The 19543-nt window shown below is 37.7% G+C and overlaps 1 protein-coding gene across 10 annotated transcripts in view; it reads left to right on the forward strand.

The window, feature by feature from the left end:
• The window catches only part of LOC122548836 (vacuolar protein sorting-associated protein 13B-like), a 968370-nt gene that overhangs the window by 271066 nt on the left and 677761 nt on the right, over positions 1-19543 (forward strand). Inside the window, exon 18 of one of the 10 annotated variants that reach the window (XM_043687677.1) lies at positions 5834-6016. The exons of the other annotated variants lie outside the window; for them this stretch is intronic. Within the exon in view, the coding sequence (XP_043543612.1) occupies positions 5834-5994 (161 nt within the window). The 3' untranslated portion in view covers positions 5995-6016. Of the gene's footprint in view, positions 1-5833; positions 6017-19543 lie in introns of those variants that run through there. 10 annotated transcript variants of the gene reach the window in all.

The following is a 19543-nucleotide window of genomic DNA, read 5'->3' on the forward strand; positions in this document are numbered from 1 at the left end:
GGTGCTGGGATTTAGCTGTTTACAATTTATATACATGACTTAGATGAATGGTGGTGTAGTTGCCAAATTTGCTGACAACACAAAGATAGGAAAGATATATAGGAAAATAAGTGTGAGGAGGGCACAGGGAGGCTATAAAAAGACACAGATAAGTCAAGTGTACGGGCAAATAGAGTGTAATTTGTGAAAGCATACATTTGAAAGCATGCGGGGGAGGGGGGCAGGCGGAGAGCAGGGTTGTCATCTGAGGAAAGTAAGGACAAGCCAATGTTGTATCCACTAGAGTTTGGAAGAGTTTAAGTTGACTTGATTGAAACATGAAGTTCTGTGGGACCTTGACAGGGTAGGTGTGGAGAGAATATTCCCCCTTTGGAGAGAATCTAGAACTAGATCAGTGTTTAAAATCAGAGGCTGCCCTTTTAAAATGGAGGTGTAGTGATTTTTTTTCTGAGAGGTTGTGTGTCCTTGGAATGCTTTTCTGTAAAGTGAGGAGAGAATGCAGATTTATGGTTACTATCAACTCAACAATGATCTGGGGCCGAATGGCCTACTCCTGCTTCTAATTCAAATGTTTATATGCATGTATCTAACTTGTTCTATTTAGCAATAAATTGTAACTTGGTATCCGCAGTTTTGAAGAGGTGAAGACTAGTATTTTACAGAAAACGGTAACAGTATATGAAACCAGTGCACTGATGAAAAGTCTTTGACCTGAAATATTAAATCTGTTTCTCTTGCCACAGATGTTGCCAGACCTGCTGAATAGTTTTCAGCATTTTCAACATTAATAATATTTTATTTTTGAACACATGAAACCTCTTGAATGTGAGAAGGATATACAATATAACAGCTTGTCATTTTCAAGTTGGCGCTTAGATTTCAAGATTGCATAGTTATTATGATTATACCTTAATAGACTTTATTTAAGCAACTTATGTTTAAAATTCAGTAACCTCTTGTAGATGGTCTTAATTGCTAGACTTAGATAACATACTTTACAGGAAAATAGTAATTGGGAAAGCTGTGCAAAGGACCACCATCACCTGCCACTGGTAGACAATATTGGTGAGTTGGGAAAAGTTAGATTGTATTGTTTGTTCTTCCTCCCCCATATCATTGAATATTGAGCATGTTAACATTTTGGCCTACATACTGTAGATATTGCTTGCCAGTTCTGGTTTAAAAAGTCCTCAACTTGCTCTTAGCTCCTGCCTTGCAATTCTGTAGCTATTTGCTTAGAGGTGCAGGGGTATCATATTGACTGAATTTTCTGGGGAAGGGGCCGTGCTGAGGAAGGGTCACCAGACCTAGAACATTAACTCTGATTTCTCTTCACAGATGCTGCCAGTCCTGCTGAGCTTTTCCAGCAACTTCTGTTTTTGTTTCTGGACTGTACATTTGAGAGAGGCAGGGCTGCTTAACTTTTAAAGTTTTATATTGCTCCTTGCCTTTCATGATTCAAATTAAGAATTTTATTGGGGTGGGGAATGAGACTGTCCCAACCGCTGACTACACTTAATATCAAGTAGTAAAACTTGAAGGGTTGTTTTTACATGTCATCATATATTAATAATACAATGTGGTACTATCTTATGCCAATGCATAGCATAGATAAGGTGGGCTCCATTCCACTGAACAATATTGTTCAAAAAGAATTGAGAAAAACATGGATTAATCTTTGAAATCTGGCTCTGCTAGAGTTTACTACTTCCATTTAAACATGTCTATCTGGTGCACAGACTGTGCCATTAAATAAAGACACATGTTGCTGCGCTAGTTGCTTTTGGTACAAAAGAGCATTGAACTGCATCGAAGTTATAATGCAGGAACAGATACTTGGCGCAGCAAGTCAGTATCTGTGTTCACACTCCACACAAATAAATAGTTCAAATCACAGTTGTCCACATCTATTTTCTTCATGCAAAATATCAAATGTAAGAAGAAACATACCTTTTGCCTGAACAATTAATAATCAAATTTGATTTTAAGAACTCTCAACTCTCTTTTGTAAAGACATCTCTCCTCTTCACTGTTGTAAATCTTACATTTAGTCTTGCACCTTTGGCTTCTTGGCATTTGGCTGTCCATTATTGGGTCACAATGTTCGCTATCAATCATGCCCCATGCCACCATCATTTTTGCATGCTTCTGTCATATTTTAATCTAAGTTGTTCTCATGAACAAAGACTCTTTCTCATGCCTTTCCTAATATTTCCTTGCTTATTACTAGGACAACTTTTTAAATGTATCCGTTGGTTTTATACACACTCAAGTCGCGATGTTCTTGAAGCAGCATGAACCAATATTACTTTAAGTACTCCAACTGGTATAATTGATATGGGACATTGACGATGCTATATAAATGTATGTTGCTGAGATCTTATTCAGTGCCATTGCACAAGTCAGATGTATCTTCTATGTATTTATATTATTCAAAAATTATATATTTGGTGCAAATATAATTGGTGTCATGACAAAGATGAGTTACTTTCAGCAGTTTGTTTTGGTGGAATGAACATTTTCAGTTTCAGGATTGGATGACAACTTGGGCTGTCATGTAATTTCACATCTCTGACACTCAGCCAAAACCAGCCTCGCAGTGGAATATAGTCTTTTAAAAACATGTTTGAGCTATACATTGAATTGGAGTAAGCGCAACCAAAGTAAGCATTGGTATAAGACTTTTAATTCTCTCTAAGAAAGGTAAGAATATCTATGATGTCTACTGAGATAAATACTTGCCTGGTAGATGAAAACAATATTGCTTTAAGCCTATACAAGATGTTTGACTTTGCAATCTGTGCCAGTGTGGTTTTTATTAGCGAATACCTGATACAACAAAATCCTTTTGTTTGAACAAGTTGGCTGATTGGTGATTCAAGAGAGGTCAGTAGCGAGTTTGTGGATGACAATTGCTTGTTGTGAAGTGACTATCTTTACCACATCCTCGGGTGACGGAAGTTAGAAATTCAGAGTTCGCGGGTGGCGAAGGAAGTAGAAATGCTCCAATATTTTTCATTCATTCAGAGGAAAGGGCAGCATTTATTTTCCATTCTGTTTGCCTTATGAAAACTGAATGACTTGCTAGACAATTTCAGAGGGCAGTTATCAGTTTCTTTGCTGTGGATCTCTGGTAATAAATCGACCAAAATGAGTAAGGACGGCAGATTTTCTTCCATAAAGTACATAAGTGTACTAGATGGATTTTTTATGACAATCCGGTAGTTTCATGATCACCAATACTGATGCCACCTTTTTGTTCCAGATATATTTAATTAACTAAATTTAAATTCCATAGATGTGGTGAGATTTGAACTCAAGTATCCAGAATCAATCATCCAGAGCTTGGCATTACTTCTAACTGTACCCATGTTACAATATTTAGAAAAGTGGAGAAAATAATCTTGCTTGTGAATCAGGTGCCAGCATACATGTTTAGATATTAACCCAGTCATTAATGTTCAACACCAAAGAGGCAATAATCAGAATGGTTATCTTATGAAATCAAATAAAAGAAACTATGCAGAAAGGCACAGAATTCATTCACGTTTTAGCACAGCAGGATGCTGGAGAGGAGAGTAACAGGTAGTAGCGATTGTAAGAGCAAAACCTTTGTTTGAAGATAGAAGGCATTTGTTGCCCATTCATTATTGTCCTTTTTAGAGATGATGTTGTGCACCTTCTTCAACATCTGCAATTAACGTAGTGCAGAAAGACTCAGTGAGGAAAAGAATTAGGGACTCATGCAGCTGTTGAAAGATTTTTCTGGGCTTACTGTGTGTATTCCAAGAATATGGCAGAGGTTTTAAATGGTCCCTTGTACCAGTATGCATGACAAATTTGATAAAGCATTACTGCTAAAATTGACTGCAGTCTCGGCTAGAATAAGGTATCTCAAAATATATTTGCTTCCTCGCCCAGTCATCATTTGCTTTAGTTGATAAAAGTCCTTGCTCACAATAAAACCAATAGCAACCAATAATGTAGGATCATCACGTGATCTGCACTGTTTATGCAAAGTTAAAAATCACACAACACCAGGTTATAGTCCAACAGATTTATTTGGAAGCACTAGCTTTCAGAGCGCTATTCCACAACCACCTGCTGAAGATGCGGCGCTCCAAAGGCTAGTGCTTCCAAATAATCCTGTTGGACTATAACCTGGTGTTGTGTGATTTTGAGCTTGTGCCCGAAGTGTCGATTCTCCTGCCCCTCGGATGATGCCTGACCTGCTGTGCTTTTCCAACACCACACTCTCGACTCTGATCTCCAGCATTTGTAATCCTCACTTTCTCCTAGTTGATTTTTAACTTTGCAGATCAGTCCAGCACCAGCACTTCCAAATCAAGGTTTATGCAGTTTATGTGGCAGAGACTCGTATGGAATCTTAATACTGCTACAGAATAGTTGGGTCAAGTGGCTTGTATATACCGTTTAAGTCAGAATGGAGAAATTGTGGCTTAGTTTGACTTCAATTATAAGCAAGTTCCTATAAAGATCAATAGAGGTAGAGTGTGTGAGGATCTTTACTAAGATGTTAGAAAATTTCAACATATGGAAAACGTATGCTTATGTAAAAATAAAAGTCCCGTCTCTTCAGTCAAGTGAATTTTACAACACGAATTGTTGTCATTGAATCACTATGTATTCCTGACTTTCATTATCCTTAACAAGATGCTAGAAAAAGGAGCTGCTGAAGAAGTGAGTGTCCTGTGGAATCTGGTACAGTTTGGGCTGGCTGGGAAACTGGCAATGTTATCATGTACAGAACATAGTTATCATTGATGTTGGAGATCAGACTCTGGTGGAGTACTGCGCTGAGTGCCAATTTGTGTGCAGCGCACAGTGTTTTCTATACTAAGGATAGTTGCAGAATGGGAGAAGGATCTGGATGTTATTGTAGAGGCGTCATTGTAACTCCATACTTCAAATCAATTTCAAAAGCAAATAATTTTGTGACATGTTGCTAAGAAGATGAAATATGCATCAAGCTATTCTACGACAATGGAAAGGAATTTTCTCCAGTTTTCTTTCTGAAATAGGCTTTTATTTGCTTTTTGTTTTGGTGGATTGTGCGACTGGTGCAGTGTTGGAGAAATCTGGTTTCTTAGATGTCTCTACTCTTTGCTTTTGTTTGCAAAGGACAAAGTAGTGTGCAGTTTGTGTGAAAATTGATGATACTCATAAATTGGAAACCTGCTTATAAAGGAAACACAGATGTTTACTGGGCTTGCTAAATTTTGTCTAAGCTGTATATGATGTACTATTTGAAAGTTTCATCATTATGATTTGGCTATTTTGTACATTTAAGAGTGAAAATTCTTCATTTGTATTGTGATTGTTTTAATTAAATGTTTTGATATTGGTGCAGTTTGCAATGATGCACTGATTGCAATGACTGTGAGCAGCTTCATACATTTCAGTTGATAGCAGTTTGGTTGGAGAAATCTCGTCTTGCTTTTGAGTTAAGTATTAATGTAATTTCACATTCTAATTCCCTTTTCTCTTTTATCTTTCAGTACACCTATTGTTTAATTAGGTGGTGGAGAATATATGGATATTTGCATGAATGTTGTCCTTGTTATTATGTTATGTTGTTGCTTGCTAAGTGACCATCGTGAAAGGCTTCATTTTCTGAGCCTCTATGTTTATCCCAAGTCAAATTTATTTATTTTGCTTTGTCTGAGTGATGTAATATGTATCGAATGATTAATGCCCGTATTTTGTAATGCATTTGTACAGTAGATTTAATTGTGCCAATTTTAGTTTATTGTGTTTTTTGTTTGAGAAAGAATGTTCACTTTTTCTTTTTATATGAATCTGTCCTCAAAAGTTTCACATCTCCTTCAATTAATGCACTTCAAACAACATAACATAAACAGCCGGCATCAAGACTTTTGGATGTGTGATTATGAAGATGACCTCTTACTAATAGTCCAGTTAAATCTGAAGCACATATGGTATTGCAGCATCCTGTATAATTTTGCAAAATAAAGTACAGAAGTCTTTAATACTTGAGCACACTGCAGCATCATTTACAATTTAAGAAATGACTTATTTAATATTAAATATTTCTAAAGTAACTGGTTTGATCTATAATATGATACAGATTGTTTTCTATGCAGCCCACAGAGGTATTTATTGGAAAGAGCTTCAAAGCACTACTTTATTGTTATTGGCCAGTTGTGTCAGAGCATGAACCAAATTCTGGAAAGGAATTTGGTATGGGCTAGATTATGTACTGTATTAATAATTTAAGTGTATGACTATGTATTGCATAAATACCTGACAATTTCTGTCATTGAGGAAATAGGAATTTGCAACACCCTGTTCTGATGTAAATGGCCTTGCTGTGCGCAAATGAGTTTCACATTTAAGTTTGCAAAGGAAATTTTGTTAATTGATTTTACAGAGGCAGTTGTCATCAAAATATGAAGTTAATCAAATGGAATAGCCAAATTGTAGTTTTGTTCTTTGATTGTAAATTTTATTTTGACTTCTTCAAAGAACTTAATGCTTGAATATGCAGTCATATTTTAGCTGTCTGGATTAAATTCCCTTTGATAGTACTTGATTTTATTAGTACATACTAATTTCTTCTGCTCGTGCAGTATTTTGTAGCAGCACGATTTCCATAGTCCTTGAATGATTTGCTGTAACTGGAGTTTCATGTGCTTATGGTGTCATCTTAGCACACATGAATAAAGTTTGTGTTGAAAACTTTATAAACATTTTGCTAAGATACTATGTAGCTTACATTGGAGAAGACATGAAAGCAGAGAAACTGTTGCATTTGTATGGTGTCGTTCACGACCCACAGTATGTTCCAAAATATTTCAGAGTCAATGCACTTTTTTGAATTGTAGTCAATATTGTAACATAGGAAACACGAGGATGCCGAAAGAGATATCGAAATATTGCAGAAAAGTGAGAGCAAATATAGTTAGAACAACAGAGCTAAATGATTTAAGTGCTTTAAGAAAAATAAAAACACTTTAAAAATTAGGACAAGTAGAGTCTCTGATGAATACGCATAATAAATGCGCAAGTGATGGCAGCAAATAACAAATATTAATTAATTACTTCAGTTTAGAATTTACTAGTTTGGCAATGCTCATGCATTGCATGACATTGTGAAGCAAGTGGAGCATGATGATGAATTTCTGACCCACCCCCTGACATGTGAGGACATCCCAATGAATTGTGGCCCAACTCACAGACAGATGTTTCTACTACTCGCTGACTGACTTATCTGTGATCCCTGGACTGATTGGAATTGACTTGTAGGTTGTGGATCCCTGGACCTTTGACACACCAAATGTCTGTCTGATCATGGGCAAATCCCTATAATGAGATTGGATGATGACCTTAACTAAGCATTGCAGAACTCCTTGATTGACCATAGTCCCGTTTTACTTTACTAAGGTCTAATCCCTTTTATTTAACAGACTTAAAAGACATTTTATTACACAAAATAAATTAAAATAAAGAAGAAATCAAGCTGTTTATAGCAAACACTCATTGAAAGATTTTAAATCAAGGCTAAACAAAACCTTATCTTTCCTCACACCATCGCTTTACAGTACTCAAATACCAGAGAGAGAGAGAGAATTACATTTTCTGTCACATCTACAGCTAAATTTGTAATTTACCTGTCCCTTCCAATTCTTGGCCTTGAGAATTTGATGGCCTCTCCCTTGATAGTTCACACAATCGAGCTTAAACTTTTTTAGCTTCAAATAACTCCTTCAGCTTTCTAATTGAACAGTTTTACACTGGAATTTACAAATTAAAATCACTACACTGATGTAACTTCTTTCTGAAGTCTAAACTAATTCCCTTCTCCAGGAGAAACCATTCTTAGAACTGACCTGACCAAGGTCGTCTTCAAATGCAAACAAAAGTGTTCCAATCTGTGGTTTTTCCTGAAACAGAAATCACTTCTTGATTCTCTTAAACCAAAGTCAGCTATTCCATGCTTTTCAATGTTTACTCTCTCATTGTAAAAGTCCCACAATATTAACAAATCTATGCTACTACTGTAGGAGAGCCTCCAGTCAGCTGCTGTCTGACACACTCTGGCTTTAAAATCATGATTCCAGAAAGACCAGAAAGTTAATTGTTAAACTCCTTCATATACACAGACCAAAGCCGCCTGGCCTGGTTCAAATTCTGAACTTGTAAAATAAATGAAATTATATTTATATATAATTTGCACACTTGCCATCACACTTAATATGGTGTACAACATGTATCCATACTCTAAAAAGCAGTTGTGGAAAAAGCAGAATGCTTTGTGTCTTGGTTTCTGTTTTTACTTCTGATTTACAGCATTTGGTGTATTTTAGTTTTCTTTGTATGTCTACTTTGGCCAAAGGTTGGAGGTGATTGTTCTTATGGAGCATGCAGTGAGATGTTTGTGAATGATCTTAAGATGGAGACCTGAAGAACTAAGCCACCAAGTGCATCCATCAGCTAACTGCTCCACCTTTAATGCAAGGAATCAAAGCTGTCTAGTTTCCACACTACTTACCATGACCCTCCTCCTCAACCTTTCCCCTGGCCTGAGGCTTGGTGCCTCTCGGGTTGAACTCGCTACCAGTTGTCTCTCTCTAATGAGAGTGAGCTCTATAGTCTAGTAGGAATATGGCAACTTTACCTTAATACGAGAGAATCACAAAATGCTTATAAATTCATTTAAATAAGGTAGTCGTCACTTATTATAGAGATTCTGACCTCAATGTTCAAATGTTACGGGGAAAATCAGACTTTTTTTCTTTACATCACAAATTGAATTTTTAATTTTTACCATATTTTCACACATTTCTCACCAATTACCCATTCTCTTCAAGGACTCAGAAAATTCTGCCTAATGTTTTGCCTCTTCTTTATTTGAAAAGGTGCCAGCTGCTCGATGCAAAATAGTATTTTTACTGAAATGATGCATTATGTAGCGCAAATATGATGTGCTTAGACACAAATGACTTCAAATAAATTCACAAAACGAAATGATGGGTGGTCAGCTATCTGACCCAGTTGGAAAGCCCATTTCATGTGAGCTGCATAATCTGCATTCAAATGGTGCCAAAATGCCTTTAGGTTTTCGAAATCAGTTCTTAAAAAAAACAAGGAGACTGCAAGCAAATTAGAACTCTCATCGTTGATTTGGCCAGCTGGTGTTATCCACAAGTTTGCTTTATGTATGTTCTTTAATAACTTGTATTGTTCTTCCTGGACCTGAACATGAATGGTTACTCCAGCTGTGGAAGTACTCTTGGGTGTTGGATGGAAATTTTGGACAGCAAAGCTCCAGCTGCTGACTCCTTCCCTGCAATATGCACCTGCAATGCCTGACCAGTAACTGCTGTATGCAGAGTGTATGAAATGACCCCAGCTAAGTGACAAATAAGGAAGTTTCTTTTGAAATCCATATGTGTAAGTTTCAAATGCCAGCTGTTGCATTCAAGTAGCATTGTGCAGGTGCAGAACATCCTGCTGACATTACAAAAGAGACATAACTTTTATTTATTTCTACGATTAGCAGTGCTTTCCCTAACAGCAATTCTACAAAATCTGTACTGTGGTATAAGTTATTGAGATACACAGTTTAATTGAAAACAGGAGAAAACCATATCAGAGAAAATCTTTGAAGGGTAGGAGAAGGGAAAATATATTCTTAGTAGTAAATGATCCTGCTTGGGTCTGCTGTACAGGCTTCTGGGACCATGTTCGAAGCATATTTTCATCTGTGTGGGAAACAGGAAACCAGTGGAATTTTGGTGGCCTGTTTTCTACCAAGTAATTTGGGACATGGTGGCATAATCTTTGAATGTTGAAAGACTATTTCCATAACATTGCAGAATTCTGGCACACAGTATTTTTATTACCTTAGGTGAGATTAAGTTCCAAAGTAGAAGAAAGTAGAGGCAGTTTATGCCAATAGCTGATCCTGATTCTTGCATTAGGTATCACTTCAAACATTTTTGCCACTTCTGCAGGTTGCAAGCATATGATTGACTGCTTTTAACTCTTGCACAGATGTCCTTTGGTAATTCTAGCCAGCAATTTCTTACAATTGTTCTGCATATCAGCCCCACATACTGCGAATTGCGAATGGTGCTCAAGTGAAATGGAGAATCTAGTCTGACTTGTAACAGATGAAAGGGTGCAAAACAAATTGTGAAATTGTTACAATTTGCTGACGGCTCTATTGGTAACAAGTTCAACTCTGAGTAACGAGGTTCTGGGTTCAAGTCACATTCCAGGATTTGCGAACAACAATCAAGTTTGACATTCCGAAGTAGGACCTTAGTCTATAAGAGGATGTGCTGCCTTTTGGCTGAGACATAAACCCAGAGTCAAGATTAGTGTGGTGCTGGAAAAGCAAGCAGGTCAGGCAGCATCTGAGGAGCAGGGGAATCGATGTTTCGGGCTAGAGCCCTTCCTTGGGAATGAGGCTTCTTGGGAGTGGGGGGACTTGGAGTTGGGGGGGGAAGGTAGCTGAGAATGCCATAAATAGATGAAGGTGAGGGAGAAGATGATAGGCTGGAGAGCAGGGTAGAACGGATAGATGGGAAAGGTGATTGACAGGTCATGAGAGCAGTGCTGAGTTGGAAGTTTGGGACTGGGACAATGTGGGAGGAGGGGAAATTAGGAAACTGGTGAAATCCACATAGATGCTGTGTGTTTGCAGGGTCCCAAGGTGGGATATGAGGTGTTCTTCTTCCAGTCGTCGGGTGGTAAGGGTTTGGTGATAAATGAGGCCCAGGACCTGCATGTCCTTGGCAGAATGCAAGGGGGAGCTGAAGTGTTCAGCCATGGGGCCGTAAAATTGGTTGGTGCAGGTGTCTCAGAGATGTTCTCTAAACCGATTCGCAAATAGGCGTCCTGTCTCCCCGCTGTAGAGGAGACCACGTCGGTTGCAAAAGATACAGTAGATGACGTTGTTGGATGTACAAGTAAATTTCTGTTGGATGTGGAAGGATCAACCCAGAGCCCACCTTCTCTGTTGGAGGGTGCAAAACATCCACTGGCGCTTTCTGTTTTTTGGAGAAGAATAGGGAAATTATTCGTATTTATCTGTCAGCTGTTTTAAAGAACACCAGATTATCTGTTCTTTGTCACAATATGTTTGGTAGGAGTTTGCTGCTTATTATTCACCTACCATCTTTCCTACATTTTAGCAGTGACCACACTTCCAAGAAGTATTTCATTGCCTCTAAAGCACTTCAGACATTTGGTGGTCATAAAATCTCTTTTTTAAATGCAAGCTTTAATTTTATTTTTTCTGTACTACTGGTTTACTTCAAAAGGGTGTGTGTGTGTGTGTGTGTGTCAATTTCAAACTGCAGTTGGCTCACAGCAACTGTAACTGCAACGTGTAACTCAGTCTTGCAGAAAATGGCAGAAAGTGACATGAACACTCTCCAAAATAGTAACATTTTAGAAAAGCACTACTTTATTTTGAAGCCCAATTTTCTTTGACCTGAAAGCTAACTTTATGTCAATTTAATGCCTTTAAACCATTTTACCGTCATTCTGTGCCTTTAGTGGTTGCACAAAGAAAATTGTGATCTTTGGAAAACCCATTTGTGAACACAGTATATGATGAACCCGTAAGTGTGGTTGTATATTAAGTACAATAGTTTCTTTGGCTTGACAATACGCAATTGCAAATCGATTTATAGCCTTTTTTTTTTGCAGCTTAGGTTCAGTTGGTCTTACTTTCACATCCAAAGCAGTTGTTTGTGGGTTCAAATTTAACTTCAAAGTCATCAGCCCAAAATCTACGACACTGTAATGAGGCACTGAGGACTGCTACACTATTAGAGGTGTTGTCTTTTGAATAAGATGTCAAAGTAAGTCCCTGCTTTATCAACCTGAGGACCTGCATGTGTGAGCCTACAACTCCAGGTCCTACAACTTGAAATTTACCGTCTTTCACATTTAATATAATTTTAAAATTTATTGAAATGCAACACCTTGTACTTGGTTTCAAAAATAAGCAAAAACAGTTCCTTTATATCTTCTAACAGAAGTATTATTTACTTCTGCCATCATTTTTTCTAAGTCTGTTCCCACAGTGTTTGTGTCCGCAATGAAAAGAAATGGCCCCAGAAATCTATTTTGCATACTTCTAATTTCTCTTTTTTTAAAAAGAACATTGCCATTTTCTGTTTTATAACTAATTGTTTTTCTCAAGCTTGCAATCTGACCCAAATCCACATCCATTCATTTTCTCTGATACTCTTCCATGTGGTACCTTCTCAGAGGCTTTCCTCCAGCTCATGTACTGTATATTTTTCCCATGCACCATATATGTTGCATCCTCAAAGAATTGTATGAGGTTTGTTGAGCATAATCTTCCCTTTTCAAGTTTGTCCCTGTTATTTTTAACTATTTTCTATTTATTTAAATATGATCCTTAATTACAGACTATACAATTTTTCATACCACAGTTGTTAAACAAACAAGCATGTAATTACCCAGATTAGCTCTGTCTCCCTTTTTAAACCTATGTACTAGCTTTGACACTGTTCAGCTCTTTAGACCTGACCCACACTGAGTGCCACCCTGGAATATAATTTCCCAGGGTCTGTTCAGTTTTTGTTTTGCTCATTTTCCTCAAGTTCCAAGGACCTTCCAGACGATGGGACTTTGTCTACCTTTGGCTTAAATAGTGTAACTAAATTTCTTGTGTTACACATAGTCTTTTTGCGGCGATACTGTGTTTCCTCGAGTCCAGAAGCTGTGAATTGAACTAAGATGGACTTTGTCTTCATTTTGTTGTCTTACCTATGTCTTCTATAATTGATATAGGTGCAGTGGTATGTTGACTTAAACCCCTTTCACTGTTTTTTTTGTAAAAGAATACATGTGACAATAAATTACTATTCTATTCTAATCGCATTGCTCGTTTTACACTCAGTCACTCCAGATTGCACTTTGGGTGATGCCCCAAAGGATACCAGTTTTTAAAAGGAGACTGTCTTAATTGGATTTTTTTGATGTGTGAGCATAGAGGATGGCTGAGGGCAATGAGGTTGATGTTGTGCATATGCACTTTGAAGAGGTTTAAACATTACACATAACTGGCTTGTTAACAAAATTGAAGCTCGTGGGAGCAGCAACAGAATGGTTATTCAGGAGATAGAAAGTGGAGTTGTGGTGAATAATTTATTCTATTGACTGTCAGAAGGTATATAGTAGTCATAGAATATAGAGCCATGGAGATCTACAACACAATTTTAAAAAAAGGCCTTTCAGGCCATCAATTTGTACTGATCAAAAAACAAGAAACCAGCTGTTGTAATCCCATTTACCAGCACTCGCCCCGTAGACTTTAATAGTCGCAAGTGGTGTTCTCCAAAGCTCAGTATGAGGACCATAGTTGTTGATAATGTATAAGAATGAGTTTAAGCTAGAAATTCAAGAAACAGTTCTGAAATTTGCAAGGGACAACATTTTTAAGTGTCTAACCTCAGAGAAAGGTAGAAGTAGCCTTGTAAAGGACATAGACAAGCTGCTAGAAAAGATGAGCACATGCAAAGAAATTGAATTAATCGTGAAATGTCTGGATTAGAAAAAAATCTTTCTTATGATGGTAACTTTTTTGATTGGAAAAGTCAGTTGCTGTGGATAAACTTATGGTTATTCCGTGGCTTTGATTTTTCTTTCACTTCCTCAGACAATGTGGGCTTTTCAGGCAAGTCAGCATTTACTGCCCATCCTTAACTGCTCTTGAGAAGTTGGTGGTGAGCTGCGTTCTTGAACACTGCATTGTACCAAATGTTACTGTTTTGATGGAGCAAGGTCCTTCAGTAGACTGTATCCTTCAGATTTCTTCTGAACTTCTTGGATGGGTGTAAAAATGTGGCAATGGATTTGTCATCTAATGAAGGCATTGCAGGAGCTCCGAGAGATCCTGACATAGACTTACATGGCCCTTCCATATTTCACACTCTAATTGTCTCAGGTTGCAATGGATTATTGGGGAGAAAATAAGTTCCTGAGAACCCCGGGTGGTGTGGTAGTTACACAAATGCAGTTAGATTTCGGCTTATTGCCCCATGCATGTAAAAATACAGTGAAACATTCTTTCTCACATGTTAAAACTCAAAGTATCACCATGCTCTAGCAGCATTATGAAACACTGAATATAATGTAAACTTTTGCTGCAATAGAATTAATCTTTCTCTCTTTTCGTTGTTACCCTCCACTATTTCTCTGGAGGAGTTAATGCGCCTTGAACACAAAGAAAGCACATCAATAGTGAAAATCCCCTCACTCTTTACTTCTGGCTATTGGGAAAGTTATTTATAATGAGGTTCCATCGGAAATATTCCAGAGTCTACAGCATTTTGGAAGATGACAACTAACACAATTTGCTAATTTGAGGACCACCTTCTTTCTTACTCATTTAAATCATAGAATCCGTGCAGTATGGTACCAGGCCATTTGGCCCATCAAGTCCACACCACCCCTCTGAAGAGCATCACACACAGACTCACCCCCCTACCCTATCCCAAAGTCCAACATTTGCCATGGCTGATCCCTGCATACCCCTGGACACTATGGGCACTTTAGCATGGTCAATCGACCTAACCTGCACGTCTTTGGATTGTGGGAGGAAAGCAGAGCACCTGGAGGAAACCCATGCAGACACTGGGAGAATGTGCTAACTTCAATCACACAATCTCCTGAGAATGGAATCGAGCCAGGTTCCTGGTGCTGTGAGGCAGCATTGCTAACCACTGAGCACTGTGCCACCATACTCTGAGATAAACCTTATCAGCTCCTGTGTATTTATTTGTTTTTAATCCCGTTAGTTTTCTCAACATTATTTTCCCACTAATGCTAATTTCTTTAAATTCCACCTTTCCTTTAGACCCTGCATTATCCCATATTTTTGGGATGCTACTTGTGTCCAATTTGTGAAGTCAGAACTAAAGTGAGAACTTCATTGGTCTGCCATCTCTTTGTTCCCCATTATAAATTCTCCTGACTAGTGGACGTAATCTTTTTCTTGTCACATATCTATAGAAGCTTTTACCATTAGCTTATATGTTAAAAGATGTGATGTGTATTTCTGTTATTTTTAGGAACAATTTGGATGTAGTTTTCCTCTAGATTAGCTTTACATTTGATAAAACACTTTGATAAAAGACCATTTTATGTATATCTATCTCCCAGTGCATTTATTCAGTATTTGGAAAATACAAAGGAATGATTACAATTACTTTTATCTTCATTTTGATAAATTATACTTATAGTGTATTGCAAAAAGAAATGGAATTTGGTCTAAATTCTTTAAGATAATTTCAATGCTGTCTTATTGATGCTTGTTTAAAACACAACCTAATTGAATAATGGAACAGGCATTGGGGCTGAAAAACCTCCTCCTGTTCCAAGTGCTTAGTTAGATTTTCTAAATGAGGATATATTTTAATTATATTTGGTCTGGATTTGTAGATCAGTAATTTGTCTACTGCTGTGAAGATTGGATTTTTCAATGTATAATTTCAGTTACATCACACTGTAAATTTTTGCTATAAATTCTGTGTGTTAGGATTGAGCCCTCCACTACCACCTGATAAAGGAGCGACGCTCCGAAAGCTAGTGTGCTTCCAATTAAACCTGTTGGACTATAACCTGGTGTTGTGTGATTTTTAACACTGTGAAGATAGACACATATTTCAAGGTTATAAATAAAAATATTTCAGAATATTCGTAACGTGGAAGAGTTCCCAACCCACAATTTTGTTTGTTCTAAACTTCTTAAAACCACTGCGGCACAGGAAGCATGTTTTAAATCAAGAGAAATCAAGAATATCCTGTACACTAATCAGAGTATATTGTGAAGTAACAAAATTCAGCGTGAAACAGAAGGTGACCCAAGGGATTTTTAATGGCATATTTGATATATAAAAAATATACAATAACTGAAAGGTAAGTATGCTTCTCCACTTGGCCACCTACAAAGATTTCTTGGAATAGTTACTTTTGGGATATATTTTAAAACAACTTAAATCAGCACCTGCCATTCATCAAATATCTCTTCATTGGGTTACAGAATAAAGCTCCTAATTAAGATCAATGTCTCCATTATTTGTTTTGCTCAGTTAAATAGCTATTTTCATAAATTTAGCATTACAAGTCTTTTGAGTTAAATTTTGCCTGTAAAGCTGAACAATTTCAGTGGTAAAAATGTAAAGACATGTGTCAGCAGGTTTCAGAGATTTGAAATGATTAATGAGTATGGTATTTAATTTTTTAAATGTGAACGTGTAAAAATTCAACTGGTTTTCCGTCATACAATTGAAAATGCATCATGAATATTGTACTTAGAAAGGATTAATAAAAACAGAGGATCCTGCAAGAGATGATAAACATCAAGCTAGTGGACCTATGCCTTACCACCCACTTCACCTTCAACAACAAAACTTACAGACAAACCAATGGAACACCCATGGGATCTCCAATATCAGGGTTCTTAGCAGAGGCAGTAATGCAGAGACTTGAGCAAACAGCTCTGCCAACTATCCAACCCAAACTCTGGGTCCGCTACGTGGATGACTCCTTTGTCATCACTAAACGAAACAAGTTAGAGGAAACCTTCAAGACCATCAGTAATACCCTTACTGGCATAAAGTTCACTAAAGAGGAGGAAAATAACAACAAACTGCCATTCCTAGATGTCACAGCAGAGCGAACAGCCAATGGAGAACTTCAAACCAGCGTCTACAGAAAAACAACACATACAGACCAAATATTGAACTACAGAAGCAATCATCCCAACACCCACAAACGAAGCTGCATTAGAACATTATTTCAACGAACCAACACAGTGCAGCACAGAGAAACTACGCAGAACAGAGGAAAATCACCTATACCGTGTATTCAAAAAGAATGGGTATCCGATGAACACAGTCTGCCGATTTCTCAGCAACAGACCCAAAGAAGCAGACAAAACACATCCAGAAATCCTAGCCACTCACCTCTACATCAAAGACATCTCGGAAATGACTGCCAGACTACTCAGACCTTTTGGCATTATGGTACCCCACAAACCCACCAACACACTAAAACAGCAGCTAATGAACTTGAAAGACCCTATACATGCAATGAGCAAAAGTAACGTCATTTACAAAATACCGTGCAAGGACTGTAACAAACACTACATTGGACAAACAGGCAGAAAACTAGCCACCGGGATACATGAACACCAACTAGCCACAAAAAGTCATGACCCTCTCTCAGTAGTATCCTCACATATGGATGAGGAAGGACACCACTTCGACTGGGACAATACATCCATCCTAGGACAAGCCAAACAAAGACATGCACGAGAATTCCTAGAAGCGTGGCATTCCAACCGGAACTCTATCAACAAACACACCAAGTTAGACCCCATCTATCACCCCCTGAGAAAAGGAACAGGAAGTGACTTCACAGGAAATGACATCACCAACTCAAAGAAATCCAAACACAAATAGAAAGCAGGAATTTTCAGCATTGCTTCGCCTGAGGTCCACTGAAGATTTACCTAGTAAGGTAACGAAACATCTGGAAATGAACCTTTCAGTTCAGTGAGTAAACCTACATTCAAAACATCAATCTGAGCTACAAATCTTCTCAAAACTCGCTAAGATGATAAAACAATTTATATATGTCAAAGAGTAAAAACTATCTTTTAAGAATTGTTCATATATTTGTTGAGATGTCTTTTGGACAAACACAGCATGATTCTACTTGTCTCCTTGAATTGCTTTTTCGTCTTTAATATATGCAAGGTCAGAAGTCACACGACACCAGATTATAGTCCAACAGGTTTATTTGAAATCAGAAGCTGCTCCTTTCTGAGGTGAAACGTCAGGTGAAACCTGGTGTTGTGTGACTTCTGATCTTGTCCATCCGAGTCCAACACTGGCACCTCCACATCTTTAAGAAAGCATATAGTTTTACAGATTTCTCTTGAACAAACACAGTGTGGTCATACCTTTCTTTGAATTGGCTATCATGTATTTTGCCATGAAGTTGGCAAGGGTTGAAGCGTTGTGACAAAATTAATTAATTCCCTCCTTCAGCAATTGGTTTTACTCGTATGTTGAAAATACTATTTTCTTAGGGTGTGTCTTATTTCTCTGCTTAACTTCTGCCATATTATTTTTGATCAAGCACTCAACTGCTTTCTGAAATTAGATTAGCTTTTAGTTTGAGCTAAAACTGTTGTTATATCTGCTTTATTATTTATTATGTTGCCATCGATCAGAAAATTGTTTGCTCCATTGTATATTTTAGGTTTTGAACATTTGTAGCAATTTATTCATTAGCTTGTAATGTCTATGATTAGCTTATACATTTTTGTGACCTCATTTGCTGAGTTGAAGGTGATTAGGCTGCCACTTAGTCTGTAACAGGAACACTCCTTGGTAACGTGCAGTGTTGCTCGTGTCTCCCCACAAGTGCATAAAGCTTTTGGTCTGAGCTGCAGCATTGAAGGTTGGCTGCTCAGGCATTCAGACTTGTTTAATCAGGACCACTCTTACCATGAGAATCCAAAGCTGGCCATTTGACATACTGGCTTTTTCACCAAGAACTCTGGTGATTTCCCATGTTTTGCATTCCTCAATCCCAGGATATCTGCTGATAGATGTATATGGGACACAGGTGGAAGGTGAGCAGTAGATCTTATGAGCATGTCATTATGGAGGATTATTTTCAGTGATAGAACTGTACCAGGCAAATTAATCATATGAATACCTCTTCGTGAGGAATTCATGATCATTGTAGGGATAGCTTTGAAGTACTTAGGGCTGTACAGATTGAAGTTGACAAAACTGTTCAACTGCTGAGAATCAACAAAGCCTCTGTAACAGTTGGAACCTTTACCAAAATTCTGATAGAAGGTGGAGATGCACTCCAAGTACAGCAACACAACCTATTGTCTCTCGATTAGGAATCCTGTGATTGTAATTTATAGTCAAGAGATGAATCTAGTCTAATTGCAGTAACTTTGGAGGAATCTCCCTGCTGTCTGCGAAAGTAATTGTAAAGATCCTAAACTATCTTCAACATCTAGAGCTGCTCCTAAAGTCATAGTATAGCTTTCACCTGTCAAGCGGCATTAAATTTAATGTAAATCTTGCTCTTTGTGTACCTTCTCTGCAGCCATAGTGTTCTATTCCTCACTGTTCTGTTACTCTTATGCACTTTGTATGGTATGATCTGCCTGTACTGCATGCAAAACAGAACTTTTAACTGTACCTAGGTACATGTGACAGTAATAAATCAAATCAAATTAAAATCATACACAAGAACTTTACTGCTAAGAAAATTCAAGAAAAATGCAAAAAACTGGACCTGTATGTGACCTTTTTTATTTCACTCTTGAGAAATGGGCATCAACGGTTAGGCCAGTATTTATTACCCATCCCCAGATGCACTTGAGAAAGTGGTGGAGAATTGTCTTGAACCACTGCAGTCTATTTGGTGTAGGTACACCCACAATGCCGTTCTGGGATTTTGACCCACTGACACTGAA

The sequence above is a fragment of the Chiloscyllium plagiosum genome, chromosome 4, assembly GCF_004010195.1.
Source record: "Chiloscyllium plagiosum isolate BGI_BamShark_2017 chromosome 4, ASM401019v2, whole genome shotgun sequence".
In the NCBI taxonomy this organism is placed as follows: Eukaryota; Metazoa; Chordata; class Chondrichthyes; order Orectolobiformes; family Hemiscylliidae; genus Chiloscyllium; species Chiloscyllium plagiosum.